The 16,563-nt window shown below is 39.6% G+C and overlaps 3 protein-coding genes across 11 annotated transcripts in view; 1 reads left to right on the top strand and 2 right to left on the bottom strand.

Moving 5' to 3' along the window:
- The window catches only part of lrp13b (low-density lipoprotein receptor related-protein 13 b), a 29,807-nt gene extending 28,926 nt beyond the window's left edge, over nt 1–881 (bottom strand). For all 9 annotated transcript variants that reach the window (XM_085167263.1, XM_085167264.1, XM_085167266.1 and 6 more), the window contains exons 1-2: nt 761–881; nt 57–179 (exon numbers count right to left, since the gene is read on the bottom strand). In XM_085167263.1, coding sequence (XP_085023389.1) covers nt 57–179; nt 761–818 — 181 coding nt within the window. In that variant the 5' untranslated portion in view covers nt 819–881. The remainder of the gene's footprint in view (nt 1–56; nt 180–760) is intronic.
- Nucleotides 882–2,703: 1,822 nt separating this feature from the next.
- Nucleotides 2,704–5,000, top strand: LOC146514494 (nodal homolog 2-A-like). The gene is made up of 3 exons (XM_085166039.1): nt 2,704–3,172; nt 3,463–4,223; nt 4,326–5,000. Exons 1-3 carry the CDS (start codon nt 2,872–2,874, stop codon nt 4,476–4,478), a joined length of 1,215 nt encoding a protein of 404 aa, XP_085022165.1. The 5' UTR covers nt 2,704–2,871; the 3' UTR covers nt 4,479–5,000.
- A 2,023-nt stretch (nt 5,001–7,023) lies between these two features.
- Nucleotides 7,024–11,344, bottom strand: LOC146514493 (eukaryotic translation initiation factor 4E-binding protein 1-like). Its single transcript, XM_085166038.1, has 3 exons — nt 10,226–11,344; nt 7,872–8,054; nt 7,024–7,378 (listed from the first exon to the last, which is right to left on the bottom strand). The coding sequence occupies exons 1-3, from the start codon at nt 10,359–10,361 to the stop codon at nt 7,347–7,349; spliced, it is 351 nt and encodes a 116-aa protein (XP_085022164.1). The 5' UTR covers nt 10,362–11,344; the 3' UTR covers nt 7,024–7,346.
- Between the last annotated feature and the right edge of the window lie 5,219 nt (nt 11,345–16,563).

The raw sequence follows: 16,563 nt of genomic DNA, 5'->3' as shown, positions 1-16,563 counted from the left end.
TCAAACTACAGGAAAACAAAAATAGATGATACTGTAATGTGTAAAATTGTGCCCACCAGTGCAGTCCACTTCATCTGAACCATCCAGACAATCTCCATCTCCATCACATCTCCACACAGCAGGGATACACCCTCCATCGTCACACTGCCACTGGTCATGACTGCACTCCGAGATTTGTCCTACAAAATGTGAAGAGTATGAACAAGAAATAAATGTGGTCAGACAAATTAAAACAATAACTTAGTTTTCCTCACTGGTTGTAATTGTATTAACAAAAAGTTGTACAATCGTATGACATGTGAGTGGGAAAAGATGCAAAGCAGTCAGAAGTAGATGTTTAATATTCTATTTAAAATTTCTAATTAGAAAGACGACTTTCATACGGTTAAATAAATATCAAATGAAGTACATATCAGCTCATGATTCTCTGCGTACTTTTGCATGATTTGATCTCAATAAGTGCTTCAGTGCTAAATAGGATCCAATGAACAGGGACTTTCGCTTATTTTAAACGTCCTGAAACTCTCTAATGTTGCTAGTTTCATACCAACTTGTCTCGTCGTTACAATCATTCTGATTAGGCAAACTCCATGAAGCACAGATTATTTGAAATATAGCTCGTAACCCTGAACATCCATCTGCCGCACACAAGCAAAACCCTGACATATAGCGAACCCTAAAATCCACCCCGTAGAAACAGGTTTGCCTATTTTTGTGAAACTGAAAATGTCTACCCTTAGATAGTCAAAGAAAAAAATACCTCTCAAAACTCTCAAATGCGCCAGAAAAATCAAACAAACCAACAGGCGCCAATCCATGTCGACCTGCGCGGCTCATCGGGATAAACAGCAGCAGCTGAGAGGAAACGCTTTTATCCGGTAGCTGCGGCGGACAGTCACTTCCGATCAAGTTAAAAACGCGAAATAAAATTTGATTTATTCCGCTGTGTTTAAACTTAAACTCGACGTTTTCTTAAAAAGTGCCAAATAAAACATACTTACATTATTTTTAATAATAGCAACCGCACCCTTGAATTAAGTTAATTTAAAGTTGCATTTGGAGAGCTTTCTTTTTTATTAGCTGGTGATGAAGTTCTACCACCAAGTCAGGCTGATGAATTATTGCCCATTGCGAAAGGTTTTGTGGTTTTACGCACGGAAAGACAGTTACGATGTGTGTGCATGCAGTGATATTTTTGCACTGTCTTTCTAGATAATGATGTTAGTATTTCAGGTTCAACATGGTACCGTGTTACTGTGTGTGCAGTGCACTTTAAGGTTTTCATCTGGTTGTTACTTGTGCGCTGTTACATGAAAACATTAATTATATCCAATATGAAATTCTTTCATTATGTCAATTAATAATGGATTGCATTTATATAGCCCTCAAAGCGCTGTACAATTCCACTATTCATTCACTCTCACATTCACACACTGGTGGAGGCAAGCTACAGTCGTAGCCACAGCTGCCCTGGGGCAGACTGACGGAAGCGAGGCTGCCATTTCGCGCCATCAGCCCCTCTGGCCATCACCAATAGGCGGTAGGTGAAGTGTCTTGCCCAAGGACACAACGACCGAGACTTTTAACCGAGTTACAAGACCGAGTCTTGTAACCTTCCGGTTACAAGACGAACTGCCAACTCTTTGAGCCACACTCGCCACATTATTAATTAATTAAACGATTTGACGGCACTGCTTTTCATTCATCCAACTAATTGAAACGAATTAGTTTTAAATAAAACTAGCTAGTTTGAATAAATTTTGTTTGATGTTGTCACGATGACTTAAAGGAATAAAACGACACCTTTGAACAGTTTCACCTTTTCTTAAATGTTTTCATCAGAAGCACGGCAGCTTTGTACATTGGCTCTTTCTTCTTTTCACCGAGGTCCCGAGGCTGTTTAGTTTATGAATGGAAACGATTAGCGGGCAGTTATCACTCTGGGTGTGTTAGCTTTTAATGGCTTCAGCGTCCGATGAAAGTCGTGCGCCTTTGGAAACGCAATATTACGCAAGGAATGACTTACAGTTCCTAAAACAGTGGCCCAAATTAATTATACTGTCTTTGAACTTTCCCATGATTTTAATTTTTTTTACTATATGTATTATATTATATTATATTATATTATATTATATTATATTATATTATATTATATTATTCTGATAATATGCCGGAACACACGCATTGCAGGTTTCTTTTAAAACAGTAAATTAAGGAGATCACCGGTTTGCTTCCGCATATTTTCATATTGTTTATTAATATTTTGCTGATTAGGCTTCCTGATATTTATTGAAAATGTTCAGTTCGTTTTATTCATTTCTGAGCACTGACATCAACATGACGCACATCGTTAAGATTAACAATACATTAAAATTAAATTAAATTAATTAAAAAAATAACAAACAAAAATTGTATTTATTTTGGTCTGTTATATTTTCCGCTTGTGTCATGGACAGAAATAGGACTCAAGGGGTTGCGCAGTTTGTTAATGATGTCATACAGAAAAAAGCAGTTTTTTTGATTAACTCTCTTGTTTCTCCCAATTAATCAAGGCGCAATTGTGTAGCTCATAATCTCTTTAGCTAAAAAATATTATCATGCCTTTTAATCTGAGGGATCGCCAGTATACAAAACATCAATCAGAGTGGGGGACTCCACTTCAAAGAGCACTCGGTTTCGATAGCCCACAGGAGGTCCCTGTTATACCGTAGTCTTTGAGCGCTCCCTTAGATCACAGGCGTCCTTCAGCCATTAGAGGCCTGACAGCTGTCTTCAAAGAACTTCAGAGAGACACGTGTGATTATAAATCCGGTTCTGGGACTACACCTGACCATTCTGGATTTGCCTACCGAAGAGACAACACGACAAATTATGAAGAGACGAGCTGTGGATTTCGCTTTTGCGCTTCTTCTTCTAGTGGATTTGGTTCAGGCTCTCGCCATCCCTAAGATGCACCCTGATAAACTGCTCCGTGGGAGGAAAGCTCGGGACGGTGGGGCCAGACACGCTGCACATAGGCACCGCATTAACAGCCTGCCGCACTTCATGATCCATCTCTACCGGGTCATGCTGATCGAAGACCAGATCAGTACTCAGGCTGACAGCGTGCCCCACACTTGGAACGAAGAAAATCTTCACAGTTCCGATTCTGTGATCAGACTGGTCGCTAAGAGTGAGTATTTAACATCAGGGGAATTACAAAAACGGGCTTAGGTATTTTGAAAGCCATTTGAAAGCCACGTAGCCTAACTTTTCTTTTAGAAAATATGGATGAAAAAGAATAATTTACAAACAGAAGAGCTTCATAAATACATTTAGCAGCAAAATGTACTTTAGTTTGACACACTACTACAAAATGTGTTTTTTTTCTCTATTCTCCTTTAATAGTTTGCAAGTCTATTGTTAAATAAGTCGTAGCCTGTGGTATAATTCTAAAAATGTCTCTTATCGTATCTGTTTCAGGCTGCCAGCAGATCGGCAGGAGATGGTCCCTCACTTTTGACATGTCCTCCATGTCTGCAAGCGACATTGTCCAGCTGGCTGAGCTTCGCATCCGCCTGCCAGCTTTTAAAGAATCTTCCAGCGCTTCAATAGACATCTACCATTCCCACAGTGAGCGGTGCATGGGAACTCACTGCCCCGAGAATAGGCTGCTCCTTGGCCACCTTAGAGTTCATCCCAGTTCACTGGTGTCGCCGTCCTCCTGGAAGGTGTTCAACATGACGCACATAGTCCATCGCTGGTTGCAGCATCGGGAGCATTTTGCAAAGAGGATGGGGGAAGAGAAGCCAGAGGAGAGAGAGCAGGAGCATGAATTATTTCAGCACCTTACAGCTGACAGGGTCATCATGGTGGTGTTCTTAAAGCATGAAGCAAAGGACCAGCGAGTACCAACGCTCATCCGCACAGCAAAGCACTCCAAGTACGCTGGTCTGGGCAGGAAGCACGTACCTTCCAGGATGAGGAGCAGCAGAGAAAAGAGGGACCAGCAGACCCAGCAGCAGAGAGAGGAGGGTGGGAGAGATGCTCCCAGCGACAAGGCAACACAAGAGGAGAAAAAGGATCATCTGTGCAGGAAGGTGGACATGTGGTTGGACTTTGAGAAACTCGGCTGGAGTGAGTGGATTGTCTATCCCAAACGATACAATGCTTATCGCTGCGAAGGGACCTGTCCCACACCAGTAGATGAGACCTTCACCCCTACTAACCACGCATACATACAGGTAAGACTGAAACACCTCATCATATGCAACTGTACTGATAATGCCCCAACAGCATGAATAGATGTTCTCTAATCAATTATTTTCTTCTTCTCCGCTCTCCAGAGCCTGTTGAATTATCATCATCCAGACAAGGCACCCTGTCTGTCTTGTGTGCCCACACGCCTGGCACCAATCTCCATGCTGTACTTCGAAGATGGAAAGATGGTCATGAGGCATCAAGACGACATGGTGGTGGAGGAGTGTGGCTGCCAATGAGGGAAATGCCTGCAGAAGGGAAATCATATAACCCTTCAACTTGTGAACCACGGGACCAAAGGGGTCTACAGCGAGAGTACTGGGATCTCAGAGCAGCAAAGTGGGTGCGTGTCTGCTGGCACGGAGCTGTCCAGGACAGAGACTGCTGATGTGATGCAGGAAGCTTCTAGTATATATCCTGGACGGTTCTCTCTAAATTATAGAGATAAACAGTTATGAAACAGCTTCTGTTTATAAGAAATTATGTGGGACTATAAGCTGTGCCTTTTAATAGCCACGTCTCAAAAGGCACGACATGATCACAGACTTAAGCACTATATTGTCACAGAAACTATGTTGTTTTTATGCTTCAAGACTGAACCTCTAATATCACTGAAATTACAGAATGGTTTACTGTAAGCGCTTTAATTATTATCATTATTATTAATATTCTTTATTGAGATGTTTGGGTCACATTGACCTATTTGTATATTTGCTATATAGGCCATAATAGAGCAATAAATAATTTTTTTCTCTTAAGCAACTTGACCAAATTGTGTTTTCATTTTGAAATGATTGTGGTAAAGAAATATTCTTACCTGTTAACAGAAAAACCACACACTAGAATTAAAAGCACAGGAGTTGTTAGGTTTTGATGTCCAAGGCGGTAGATGGAAATGTCTCACAAACAGCCCCTGACTCTACAAAGGTAAAAAACAAACAAACAAACAAAGAGCCCAGGATCTAGATACTGCTGAACAAAACACTAGAAGGCACTTAGGTCTATTGGGTCTGTGTCATTTGGATGTTCTCTAATCCACACAAGGCTAATAGTATGAATACAGACCCAAATATGTACATACACCCCCACTAATATTTGGTTGAATGTTCCTTAGTAAGTTCAAAATCAACAAGTTGTTTTTGGTAGCCATCAACAAGCACCTGGCATAATTCTGGTTGGATATCTGACCACTCATATCTGACCACCCAGTTCATTTGGTTTCCTGGCAAGTACATGGCTTTTAAGCGTAGTCTGCAAACTTTCAATTGTGATGACGTTGGGGTTTCAAAAAGGTCACATCAGGAGCTTAATGTCTGCTTTGTTCCAAAATGAGGGATCATGTCCTGTGGAACAGCCAACTATTGACACTATGTCTAAATTTCAACCATTTAACTGCTGATTTGAGGTGAAGTTGAATAATTATGAGATAATTCCATTCACTTTGTGCAATGTAACAGTACCACCAGAAGCAAAACCGCCCAAGGACATGATGCCAACACCACCATGCTTGACAGTTGGGACAGTGTTCATAGGTTTGAAAGCCACCTTTACCCTTCCTTAACATAGTTTTTGTTATTGTGGCCAAATACCTCAATATTTTTGTTATCTAACTGCAAATTGCAGTCAAACTTGAAGGTGATGATTTTGGAGCAGGGGCTTCTTTCTTGGTCGACACCCTCTCAGTCAATGTCGATATAAAGCTCACGTCACTTTGGACACTGACGCTAATATTTCAGCAGTTTCCACTTTGTGGCAGGCTTGAACTCTGGTGGTTCCTGAGTTTTTCTCAAACATCCTAAACAATTTCCTCTCATCCTGTATTTACATATAATTGTCAGATGGCTGTGGAGTTGGCAGTTGTCAAGAAATGGCTTCAAGAAACCTTCCTAATTTGTGTAGATCTCTTTATTGAGTTCCTCGGACTTCCCCGTTGTTCTGAGTGTCGGTGTTTCCAATGAGCACTGTTAAACAAACGAAAAGAGAAACTACCAGGAGTTAATCAATAATCACCCAAATAATTTCTTGTGCAGATAAAAAAAAAACTACACCTTGAAAAAAGAACAGCTCAAAATTTAAAGTCCCAAATTACCAGGGTATTCATGCCGATGATAACTGTGTGCAAACATCTGACCGTATTCAATATCTTTTATCACATTACTGCATGCTGTGAGTCTCATTAAAAGCAGCCCTAAAATATAAAACATAAGCACCTTTACACCTGAGGTCATAAAATACAGGAGTCATCTATTTACCAATTTTATTAGACAACTATTTATGATGCAGTTAAACGTCATATTTCATTGACACTGCTTGAAATTAACAACCCCGAGGTAAGGATGTCTAATTAGTTTAAATGCCTGTTTTCATCTTTCCCCTCTGTCTCCTCATACACCAGAAAGTTATTTGGGTCATTGTCACTCACCAAACCACCTAATCTTAGGCTGCAGCTACCCGCAACACTACAGGATGTACTGTGGGTATATTTTAGCTTAGTTTTAGTGTTATAGCTTCTGTCGTTAGAGCTTTGGGTCACTTCCATGGGTTTTTCCATAAACTAAGCCTTCTTATTCTCTAGCCAACAGTAGCATGAAAAAGAAAGTTTCCCTCAGTAGTTGCTGATGATCAGACCAAAACTTAAAGATAACAAATATATTCATCAGACTTCCAGAAATATGGTCGCAAATGATTTCTAAAGTTGAACTTCAGTTAACAGTTTGTCTGCTGACACCAAATGGTCAGAGTCACTTACTGCAAGGTGTGAAATAAGACTTCACTATAAACAGATCGGTCTCTCTCTCTTTTTTTATTGGTAAAAACAAATTAAAGACAAGTCATCAAAGTTGAGAAATGAGTGAAATTACATAAAATTTTAATTATTTAATTGTAACAAAACCTTGACTTACTTGTCAAATATTTCACAAATCATACAAAGAAAAGAAACTTTTCATGCACATTTGAACAGGAGAGGCATTACAAAAAGTTTTCAGAGCAATTCTGAACACAGATTACACAGAAAAAAGGCTCATCGTTTTAAAAGATATGTTTTTTTAATACCGGTAAACAAAAACTATAAACTATGTTGCTTTAATCCTTAAAGCTGACCCGCTTTAGATGTCCATCTCAAACTGGGCATCTTCACCTATAAAAGAAAGAAAAAAAAACAACAACAAAAAATGGACAATTAATAGAAATAAGAGTTTAATAAAGTTTGCTATGTAATGTCGTGTGCACATTGCTCATATTGAAGGTGATACGATCACATTCAGTCGGTTGTTATGAAACAATGTGTAATCCCCGACTGGTTGGCAGTGGTTCCTAGACACTGCTGGCTGTTGCTGCAAGGTGCTGCATCAAAAACCTTCTAGTGATTGCTTTGGTTGCTAGCAGATCTCCACAGCTACCTGCAGTTTTCCACGTTTGTCGTCAAATACTATGTTTGATGGAAAGCGGACATGAAGAATGTTTGCCTTCAAAGTTTCATAAGGTGTAAAGTTTACTTTGAAATGATTGGCACTTAAGAAATTGTTTTCCCACCTGCTGCCATCAACAACCACTCAATCAGTCAAGGAATCCTTATTTTTGCCAAATGGTCACAGACTGGTTTCCCATCTTTATTATGCACACATGTTTACCTGCGCTCTCTGCATGCACGCTGTGCTCCGTGTTGTTGCTGAGCGACTGGTTTGTATCGCTGGAGGCATCGGGCTTGAGTGGCCGGGTGACGCCTGGGATGTCAGGCAGGTTGGGCGGCGTGCGAGTCAGGGGAGATGTCCGACACTGCAGGAGGAACTTCCTGTCGTAGATGATTCTGGTACCTGCGGGTTAGCATTTTCTTAAACTGATGGCTATTTGGGAAAATTCCGGTACAGCAGATAACCTTTGTACACACTAAAGCAGATTTCACAATGAAAATAACATGGAATAAAAAAAATGTAAACAATGATGAAATAAAGATTAAAACTACTACTATTAATCTAAACTTTAAACATGTTGGTGCGCATATAGCTTGCCTGCTTTTCTCTGCTAGTGTGACCCTACAATGCGCAGGTCCATACATGCCCATGACATTTAGCCTAATTTTGCAGCCCATATCAGCTATGTTGGTACATATTCAGTGACTCACTTGTGTTTTATCTGTGTCCCACCTGCTAATGTTACAGGACACAGTATCAGTTGTAGTGGGCATGTGCATCTGAGTCAGGTTTCTCACGACCGCTGAGGGAAAACATTTTCTTTTTTAACTTTTATCTCTGCAGTTGAAGCTTCCCAAGGCCCCAGCTTGTCAATGTTTAAAATAAAACAATGGCAGCCCCCAAAATAAGAGGAAAAAAAGGGTCAAAACTGAGCTTACTGCTGGTCCAGGTCCTGAGTACGGCCTCAGATGATCTCTGTTGTGTTTAACTTGACCAATTCAGTTTAGATTAAAATATTTTCTTTTGGCTAAAGCTTTAAAGTTTTCTGAAATGTTCACATTAGCAGTTGGCATTTTATGTTGGTTGGTGAGTAAGCTTTTGGTGATCTCTCTCAACTGACAGAAAAGCGTGTGATGTATAATCATTAGTCCCACTTGTTCATGATTAATACAACCAGTGTGTCCATGTTTAGTAAACATGTTGCTATTGCAGCTCAACAACAGCCTGCTGTAATACCAGGACTATAAATAGGATGTGACTGAGCACAGGCCAACATTTGACCTTACAGTTGTAAACTGTATATGCAAGTAAACATAGGCTGCACACTGCCCTTACTCTTGGATAATGACACTGAAGCTGCCATTCATAAGTGACGACTTCCACATTAGATTAAAGCTTATGCACATAAAAACCTCATGCAGAGGGGGCAAAATGCTAGATTTTGTAACCAGAGCCATCAGACACATGCAGTTATAAGTCTCCAATCAATATAAATGGGAGAATAATTAAGGGCGGAGGAATAAAGCCATGTAAAATACACTGAAATAATCTCTGGTATTGTTAAACAACTGCAGTACGTGGATCCATAAAGTACTGCTTCTGCTAGTTGTTATACTTCGAGATACACCAACGCTGTCAAACATTAACAAGACAACATGACAGGACCTCGGTTACCTCCATTACCACGAACTGTTTTTGAAGCTGGATTTCAAACATAACTCCAAATATTCTCTTTTTGTTTTTGTCAGGCACAAGTATACAGCACTTTTTGGATATCTTTTTAAAACAATTATCCCACTCGGCTGCACATTTATTAAATTTGAGTATACTATTTTTAATAGCTGTACAGTATTTTTTTAATGTTGTAAATTTGTTGTAAAAAAAAATCTTATTTCTTGTTTTTTATTTTATATTCTTTACCTTTATGTGAATCTCCATGCTCCATCTGCCTGTCACGTTACTGCTGGGACACGTGGATTTGCGCAGTGGGGGACTATAAAGGATATTTCTATTCTATTTCTCTGTCTCTAAGTCATATGGATAAGCTAATCATGATCTTGGGATAAAAAGTAAACTGCAGTGTTGGAACTTTTTTTAAATTCTGAGATATATAAAAGAAAATAAACTGTCTTTAATTGTTTGGGGTTTTTTTTCGATTAGCATCTGAAGAGGAAAATAATTCACATGTGAGGAAACCTTTTGGCTTTTGAGACCAAAACAAAAGTTGGTGCTGCTGCTTTCTAACTTCCTTAACCCTCTGCATACCCCTGACATGTACAAACTGTTCAAACTGCTGCTTTCAGCTAGGTGCTACAGAGAGCTGTTTACTCAACCAGCCGCTCAGGCTGTCACTCTGATGAACACAGTGAAATAACCCACTGTTGTGTCATTCAGGTCATATGCACATATGCATTACTGAGTTTTGCAAGTACAGTTTGTATGGTTTCTTCCTCTGTAACTTGTTTTTTCTTCTTACTTCTGGCGTGTACTGCCTATTAAAAAAGCAAATAAAGAGTAAAAATAAATACAGATTATTCTGAATCCCTCTCTTTCCTCATTCTGGACATCAGTACCTCCAGGCGTGGTGCTGAACAGAGTTCCTCCCGGGGTCGTGGAGTAGTCGTTTGGTAAATGCGCAGCGTCGTGGATAGCGACCCGCCTGACGGCTGGGATATCCCGGCTCCTGGTGGCCTGGCCTCCCGCTGACATCTCTCAACTCTATGCGCTAATGACACTCCACAGACGAGGCGAGCTGTATGTACGCCCGCAGGCTGAGCATGGAAAGCTACACTATGCCTCCACGTGCTCAGAGAAAACCCAAAACAACATCCCAGGAACTTCCTACAAAACGACACGTGGGGCAGTGGGCTATGATTAGCTGAAACCAAGGGGCGTCACTTGATGTTGACAGTGGATGTTGTAGTTTTTTCCTCCCTCCTAATCTGCAGCAATCAAATACATGCAATGGTACATTTCTGCAAGAACACTTTACAGCAACAGCAACAATAAAAATATATAGCATACACATTTTATAAGACATTTGTCGTGCGATTAATGCACAGCTGTTCAAAATGTACAAAAGATTTTCAAAACCAACACAGAGGTAGGCTACAATCATGCAAATTTCTACAACGGGATGGAAATGTAGTGATTTCAATGACAAAGAAGTTCAGTTTGTATATTTACAGTGGATGATAGTGTAAATGGCATTCTTAAGCACATTCCACAAATCGGTATATGATCAACTACAGTAAAAAACATATTTATGAAGAGAAAACACACTGTGACAGTTAAAAATATTAATCATGCTCTTTTTGAGTTTCTTTCTTCAGCCTTTTAACCATACATGACAGAACAATAAATTAGCAATCTGTGCATATTTGCACATTTGGCAGACCAAAAGGGTCTTTCTTCCTTCTTCTTTCTTAACTGCTTAACACTAAAAACTGATATAACAAATGATTCAAAGAAGCTGAAACCAATCCTGTTTATTCAATCACCACTTTGTGGAGAAAAGAACAATTTTTATATATTTTAGACGTGAGATATCTGAAGTTCTCGTGTATGTATGTATTGTGCAATTGCTTTGGGACATTTTCCTCGAAAATAAGGTTTCAGATGCACAAGAAGGGAATAAATATTGCATAAAATTATTGAATCTGTCGAATAAAACATTAAGAAGATGCATGTTTGTAACTTCTCAGACATCCAGGACACACGTCTGTGTCTTGACAGGGTACCAATTCAGTGATCCACAGAGTAAAAAGACTGCACTTAAATACACTTGCTGCGAAAACAACACACCCCATTTATGTCACATCTTTGTTTATTAATTCTTGTAAATGGTTTGAGCTGGTGTACAGGGTAAGATGATCTATACATATCTTCATGTCAGAATGACTCTGATTGAAAGGCTTGTATACATATTCACGTTGGTTTATCCTCTCTCCGGGACAATACAAAAGAAAAGAAAACAAGTGGTCATAGCTACAAAGCCTCTACATTCCCCATGACGTGGACGTCGGCCTAGTCTAGATAATGCTTAAAGAACATCCATAATAACTCTATGAGGGTGCATAGCATTCTAATTAAATATATTTTGTCATATATTTATACATATATTTTCATAAAAACATCTTTTTTTTGTGCATGTGCGCAGTTGCATTCCTTAGGATAGAGTAATATGATATTGCGTTTACATTGTCATGTATCCATTCTAAAGGAGTATAGGTGATCTTTATTCTTTGCAACAGTTAAAATTTTACAATACCCTTTAAAATACATTGCTGTAGGTTACACGTCCTCTCAGATCACATGCCTGGGAAATTGCGGTCTCTCTTCTTCCCGCTGATCCAACCAGGATGGGAACCAAATATCATGATCATTATCATCATCATCATACACACACACACACACACACACACACACACACACACACACACACACACACACACACACACACACACACACACACACACACACACACACTCGCATACTGTACATACAAACACTGGGGGAGTGCACAGGATCACAGACAAGTTTAATTCAGACGGCAAATCCAAATTATCTATGTATGGAAACATAATTAAACTACTTCATACATCATTTTGCTTTGTGGAGACTTTTTTTCAGGATTTCAAATGTGACTAAGCAGGAAGCCAAGCAGGAAGACAGCTCCTTAAAGTCAAAGTTATGATCCTTAAGATTTTAGTCCTGGTTGATGCCTCTGGGGGAAGTAAGCATGTTATAAGAGTACTGACTACACTCAAAAAAATCTGTTGTTGGATGAACACATTTTAATCATGGCACCTATTTCCACGTGATTTAACCAAGTACAATAACCCATTTTTGACCATGTCAAACCAACACATTTGGCATTTGGTGGTTTAATGTAATTGGATTACGTTGGATCAACGTAGTATGCTTGACTTGAAGTGATTTATTTAAATATGTAGAGTGAAATTTGTTTTAATTCATGCTACACAAGTTAAAATTTTAACTTGTCTAGCAACATGTTCAAACAACAATGAAATCTTGTTGTTTGAACAACTGCTTTGTTAGTCAAGCCAATTACTGCTAGTCTTGCTTAATGAACCAGTATGGGGGTTGATGATTTCATAGAGACAAACAATCATTTGCACTTACATTCATGGGTAATTTAGAATCACCAATTAACCTCACTCTAATTACACACTGCAAACCAGACAGATTGTGGATTTGAACCCAAGCCCTTCTTGCTGTGAGGCAACAGCACTAACCATCACACCACCAACCTGTCAATCCAGGCTTATTCAATATTCTGTACGTTTTTGTTCTTGACAGGTTAAACCACAATAAATAGCGATAGCATACACGTGGTGTGGGTGTTGTTGTCTGCCTCTTAAAACTCCAGGGTTTTTTTTTCCTACAGTTTGACATCTAATGTGATCTTGAGAATTTTGTAAATCCAGGCAACTAATCACTCTTACTAGATTGTATGATGTCATCTCAACAAGAACAAATTAAGTTGCTGAATTTCATGCAGATGCTACATGATTTAATTACGTTCACCATAGAAACATGAAATTATTTCGTTCTAATTACATGTTTGAATCTTGTACATGTAACAAGATAGAAATAGTTTCTGCATGCGAGCCAGTGCCTTAAACCTGCATTCTTTAAAATGGCCAGCAGGGGGCATTGGAAATCAAATTGTATCAAAGTGTTTGGACAAATGACCCCACTTCTCATTTGCTTTAATGCCTCAGTTAAAAGAAAGTCTGTTGATTTAATGATCTATATTGCTAGTTTAAAGTATTATTTTATAAACTAGGATATCCACTTTGTAAATTATAGCCTCATTTTTATTCAAATAAACGATAAAGTGTGCAGTGTCCCTTGGTTTTTCCTGCCAGATCCAAACCTTGCTTGTGCCATCTGGTTCCAAGGAAACACAAATTAACAACCAAAATGCTGAAATTGAAGCTTCAAAGTGGGTCTCTACAAATCAGTGGGTGAGACATACTGTGAGATTATGGGAGCTATGGCCAAATTTTTATAAAATGTCAGTGACCAGATTTGCAGTCACTTCAAAAATATAGTATATCAGTTCAGTGCAAACGTTTTTTCCAAAGTTTCTTCACATACAAAAGAAAAGCAACAGTTCAATCAGAGCTCCAACAAAATCATGGGATTAGCACTAAACTTTAGGACTGTTGCATGAATCCACCATTTTACATCCACTACGGTCACACAATTTTTTCATGAACCAGTTTCTTGCTGTTGATAATAAAACTACTCTACTAAGGGATGCAAATTGAAAAACCTCTGACCTTTAACAGCATTAAAATACATTTTATAGAGTATTAATCTTAAGGATTAAAACCTCAACACAGAAATAAAATATCTGGATCCAACCCCCATTCTTGTGCTGATACAGTAAAAGTCTTAAAGACTAACAGAGTGATTGTGGGAGCTGTGAAGTCGAGTGGGCGTCTTGTTTGTCATTTGTTGACTTTATCTTCAGCATAATGGCCGATTAGGTAAGATTACACAATAACGTGCATTGACAATTGAAGTTATACATATGAGAAGATAATTGTTTATATTTATCTGGTGAAAGGAAATTCTTTTGCCTGTGCTTCAACAAAATTTATTTGGCTTTTTTTTCAATGTGTGACAAAAAAAACAACCAACCAACAAACAAAAAATGAGTAAAGACAAAAATAACCAACAGTGGTGTCACAGCAGCAGCAGCGCACCAGCGAGGTTAAGGAGACATGCTGGCACTGACCACACACTCAGTGTTTTTTGGTCTAATCTGAATCACACAACTAAACTACACACATACACACACACTTGCACCAAACCACCCTGCTCCACCAAGAAAAAGGAAAAAACCAAACCAAAAAAAGCCCACGCATCACCATCCCACCTCAAACAGCCCCAACAGAAAACTCTAAATCGCTCACTTGTGTCCCACATTTGATTTTGAGAGGATGACTCAGAACTTAGAAACAAACATCTTTTGTTCTTTCTGATAGAGCAGAACTGAAAACCTGAGTGAAGTAACAGTGGAAAACGTGCTATTATCCCATGAGGTTCTCGTGCATGGACTGGGCGTGGAAAGTAAGTGCATTTGCGTGATGTATAACCAATGTGATCATTCATCCGGTCTCACTCATTCAGGCTACAGTAGCATTTACAGTACTTATGGGAGATATAGGTGATTTTAAGGAAATGCGTGCTACTATGATGTAACTCCTTCATACTGCTGCCAACCAGTTTCTGCATAAAGTGTTTCAGAGGTGATGAGCTGATGATTTACAGAAACACAAGCTGAATTATCCAGGAAAAAAAAAGAAGGAAAACGGAGTTCGGTGGATTCCACCTCATGGCAGCAGCAAGCTTCTTAACAGATATTAAATGAAGATATCCTGGTTTATATTTTGCTACGTTAAGTGCTGAAACACAAACACTCTCCGGCCTCCAAGGTCTCTCACTGCTACAGCTGAGTCATCTCATCTTGCATCAGTACGTCCTGACTCACTCACTTCAAGGGCGAGCTTCAATGCCAAATGCTGTTCATCCAGATACAGTTTGTGTCTTCTCTGAGGAAACCAGTCTTTTACAGTTGCCGTTCCATCTTCATGTTTTTTTTGTTTCTGTGTATTATTGCTGTGGCAAACTCCAAAGAAAACAAGAAAAAAAAACAACAACACTGACCAGGCAATAATTATTTAACCGTGTGATCTATGTTTGTGTGTTTCTGGAAATGTGTTCATATATGTTTCTGTGCTTTTGCCTGTGCTGTATATGAATGTGGGTCTTGACAGTTCACGAGTCTGGGGTCAGTGTTAATAAGACGATCACAGTGCTACCTGTCTGTCCTCGCTGCCATTTCACTCCTCAAATCCTCAAATCACGGCATTGTCACACGAATGAGATCCTTCATGTTTTCTTCACCACAATTTGAAATATTGACTCAAAAATTCAACAGTGATGCGCTACAGCCACTGGAAGCAGATAAAAGAGGGAGCACAGAGGGTTTGGAGGACCTTTAGATGCTGATGGGAGAGGACTGTGATTTGACTGCATATAGACTGAGGCTACTGATAGATTATGGGTGAAGGTAAAGTACGCTACTGGAGAAAAAAAAGAAAACAAAAAAAGTAATAGAAGAGCACAGAAAAGCTTGAGGGAATAGAAAGTCAAGCTTTGTGCCCTCAGAGCTGCTGTACAATGCAATCGAGCACCCACGCTTTTTCCAAAGAAAACATTCCCGCTGTCTGAAAACATTCCCCCTGAAAACACGAGGGAAGCTAGAGGTTCATTTCTCATCCGCAGTCAAACAAAGCTGAAACCCAAAGTGGACGAGTTCCAAAGAAACAACGAGGAACGATCTTCATCCACAAAGGAAAAAAAATTAAAAATGTTTAAAAAACGCACGCAGACAAGAAGTCACGAGCAGGGCAGCACGGCGGCTTTCTCATTCCAGCGCTGAGCACGCCGTGACATTACAGGGACAACAAGCCAATCATGGGGAAGGGCTCAGCGCCAAGCCGGAAGCAAGAAACACATGCGGTAGAGAAAAATACACGCACACACACATACACACACTGACACATGTCCACGTAGCATAGAGTGCATATATCACATTTAGAATAACAGGGCAAAGGGTCCAGTGAAAGAAGCGCTGGGAGGCTCAGCAGAGGCTTAGCTGTATAGAGAACCATCCATTGAGGGACTTCTTTTTTTTGGCTGTAGTGTTATTGGACTCAACTTGCTGAAACAAACCACTCCAGTTGGGGGAAAGAAGGCCCTTAAAAAAAGCCTGTAACCCTTATGTGGGTCCGCCCCCGTACCTAGTACCCCTTCAGTTTGTAGATAATGACAGTTCAAAAGGGCATGCACCAGCAGTCATCATGCGATT

This window comes from Neolamprologus multifasciatus, chromosome 7, assembly GCF_963576455.1.
Source record: "Neolamprologus multifasciatus chromosome 7, fNeoMul1.2, whole genome shotgun sequence".
Taxonomy (NCBI): Eukaryota; Metazoa; Chordata; class Actinopteri; order Cichliformes; family Cichlidae; genus Neolamprologus; species Neolamprologus multifasciatus.
This window is presented reverse-complemented; position numbering and strand designations above follow the sequence as displayed.

Excerpts from the sequence above, each read along its gene's own strand:
- LOC146514494 (XM_085166039.1), top strand. The coding sequence starts at position 2,872 with ATGAAGAGACGAGCTGTGGATTTCGCTTTTGCGCTTCTTCTTCTAGTG. Across the intron at positions 3,173-3,462 it reads GATCAGACTGGTCGCTAAGA|GCTGCCAGCAGATCGGCAGG; the intron begins GTGAGTATTTAA and ends TATCTGTTTCAG. Across the intron at positions 4,224-4,325 it reads CTAACCACGCATACATACAG|AGCCTGTTGAATTATCATCA; the intron begins GTAAGACTGAAA and ends TCCGCTCTCCAG.
- LOC146514493 (XM_085166038.1), bottom strand. The coding sequence starts at position 10,361 with ATGTCAGCGGGAGGCCAGGCCACCAGGAGCCGGGATATCCCAGCCGTC. Across the intron at positions 8,055-10,225 it reads GTTCAGCACCACGCCTGGAG|GTACCAGAATCATCTACGAC; the intron begins GTACTGATGTCC and ends GCTAACCCGCAG. Across the intron at positions 7,379-7,871 it reads CGTGCATGCAGAGAGCGCAG|GTGAAGATGCCCAGTTTGAG; the intron begins GTAAACATGTGT and ends TTTCTTTTATAG.